The 1,653-nt window shown below is 58.1% G+C and overlaps 1 protein-coding gene across 1 annotated transcript; it reads right to left on the bottom strand.

The window, feature by feature from the left end:
• Window positions 1-401: 401 nt before the first annotated feature.
• On the bottom strand, window positions 402-1,571 carry H310_12525 (hypothetical protein; the record flags this gene model as incomplete). Its single annotated transcript, XM_008879594.1, has 4 exons — window positions 402-527; window positions 576-788; window positions 836-1,085; window positions 1,147-1,571. The coding sequence occupies 4 exons, from the start codon at window positions 1,569-1,571 to the stop codon at window positions 402-404; spliced, it is 1,014 nt and encodes a 337-aa protein (XP_008877816.1).
• Window positions 1,572-1,653: the final 82 nt, after the last annotated feature.

Below are 1,653 nucleotides of genomic sequence, written 5' to 3' on the forward strand. Positions count from 1 at the left end.
TCGTCCAGTCGAGGGTAAAATACGCCGTAGTGCCCACGAGACACACCATGGCACTGTCGAGATTGGGCATCGGCCACGGCATCGGCTCAGTGCACGCGTTGATTGGACGACTGTCGATCGTCATCCGCAGCGCCCCCGACTCCTTTTTTGGCACGATTCTTGGCGCCGCGGCCCATGTCGCCCGGTTGTTGGCGTAAACCATGCCGTTCGATAGCAGTGCCTCCACATGCTCGCGCATGTATTCCAGATGCGCCGGGGGATAACGCCGCATACCGCACTTGACCGATGTCGATTTCGGCTTGATGCGCACCTTGAGCGGCTCCACTTTGACAGGTGGGCCTTGAACCGTTCCACATCATCGCCGGTCAGTCCACATGACTCCGCTTCGGCGACCTTTGACATCAGCACCGCATCTTTTTGCGCTGTTCTTCGTTGGTAACGGCCGCGACTTCTGGCGTGGCGCACTCCATGCCGTCGCCGTCAGCGAGCACCGGCTCGTCGGCGCCGAGTCCTGACGTCGTCATACGCTGAAGTTTAGACATGCCATGGGCAGGTGGCTCGTCGTTGACTCAAACATCCCACTCAGTGTCCTTCTGTCGTGCTCCGACGAGCAAAGCGTCCACGGAGAATCCGAGCAATTCCATAACAGGGCGACTAATGATCAGGTCGATCTCCGGCGACGTGTCATCAATCCAGCAGTGGAGACCACGTAACGTCAACGGTCCGCACGTCGTCCCCAGCACGACCGCACCAAATTTGGCGCTTCGCTTCATCCACAGCAGCTCTACCTTGACGCCATACGGTAGACCAGCCGAGCCATTTTATGCTCCGTGACCGTCACGCCTGCGCCCTTCACAGCCAACACGTCAACGACGCCGCGCGTAACAACGTTTACGTCGGCACCCGTGTCCAACAGGACGTTTTCAACCCGAACGAGCGCTTCTACCGTAGCGCCACGATTGGTCGGCAGAAGAGTGGACTTGTCGCCCAGGACAGAAATCCCGTCACGCCACTTCTTGAGTTGCGCTTCGAGTAGACGATCCGCCTCGCCAGGCACCACCTTTGGATACTCCGCGACGCGATGGCTAGTGTCTCCACATTTCAGGCACCCAACTCTTCCTTATTGCTGGCTTTTCTTCCTTGGACTTGCCATCGTCCATTTTCGCCGGGGAGATACCTTTGTCATCCGTTTTACCGCCGACCCCGCTGCCACCGCGGCCACCACCGCTGCGGGCGCCATTCTTCGAGTCACCCTTCGGATTATGGCCTTTCAGAGGGGCCGCCGGAGCTGGCAGTTCCTCAACGCCTACGTAGAGTTGGAAACCCACAGCAAAATGGCGCAGCCAGTTCACAACACGAAAAACATCGTTTTTCAACCCCTTGTTGCGCTGGAGTTGTAACTGCTTTTGCACAGCCGTCTTGAGGGCTTCTGGCTTGACAGCCTTCGCCATGACTTCGACCACAACTTTGGGCTCCTGAGTTAGCACCCATTCCTGGTGGTCTTGTTCCAGCACACGCATGAGGTCGTGCAGTATCCGACCGACACGAGACTCAGCGTCCAGTATCTTCATGTCGAATCGGATGGCGGCCGCCAGGCGCTTCTTCAGAACGTCCAAGTCTTGGGGTTCTTCTTCGAGCGCCGCGTTGAACCAC

This window comes from Aphanomyces invadans, assembly GCF_000520115.1.
Source record: "Aphanomyces invadans strain NJM9701 unplaced genomic scaffold supercont1.40, whole genome shotgun sequence".
Taxonomy (NCBI): Eukaryota; Oomycota; class Saprolegniomycetes; order Saprolegniales; family Verrucalvaceae; genus Aphanomyces; species Aphanomyces invadans.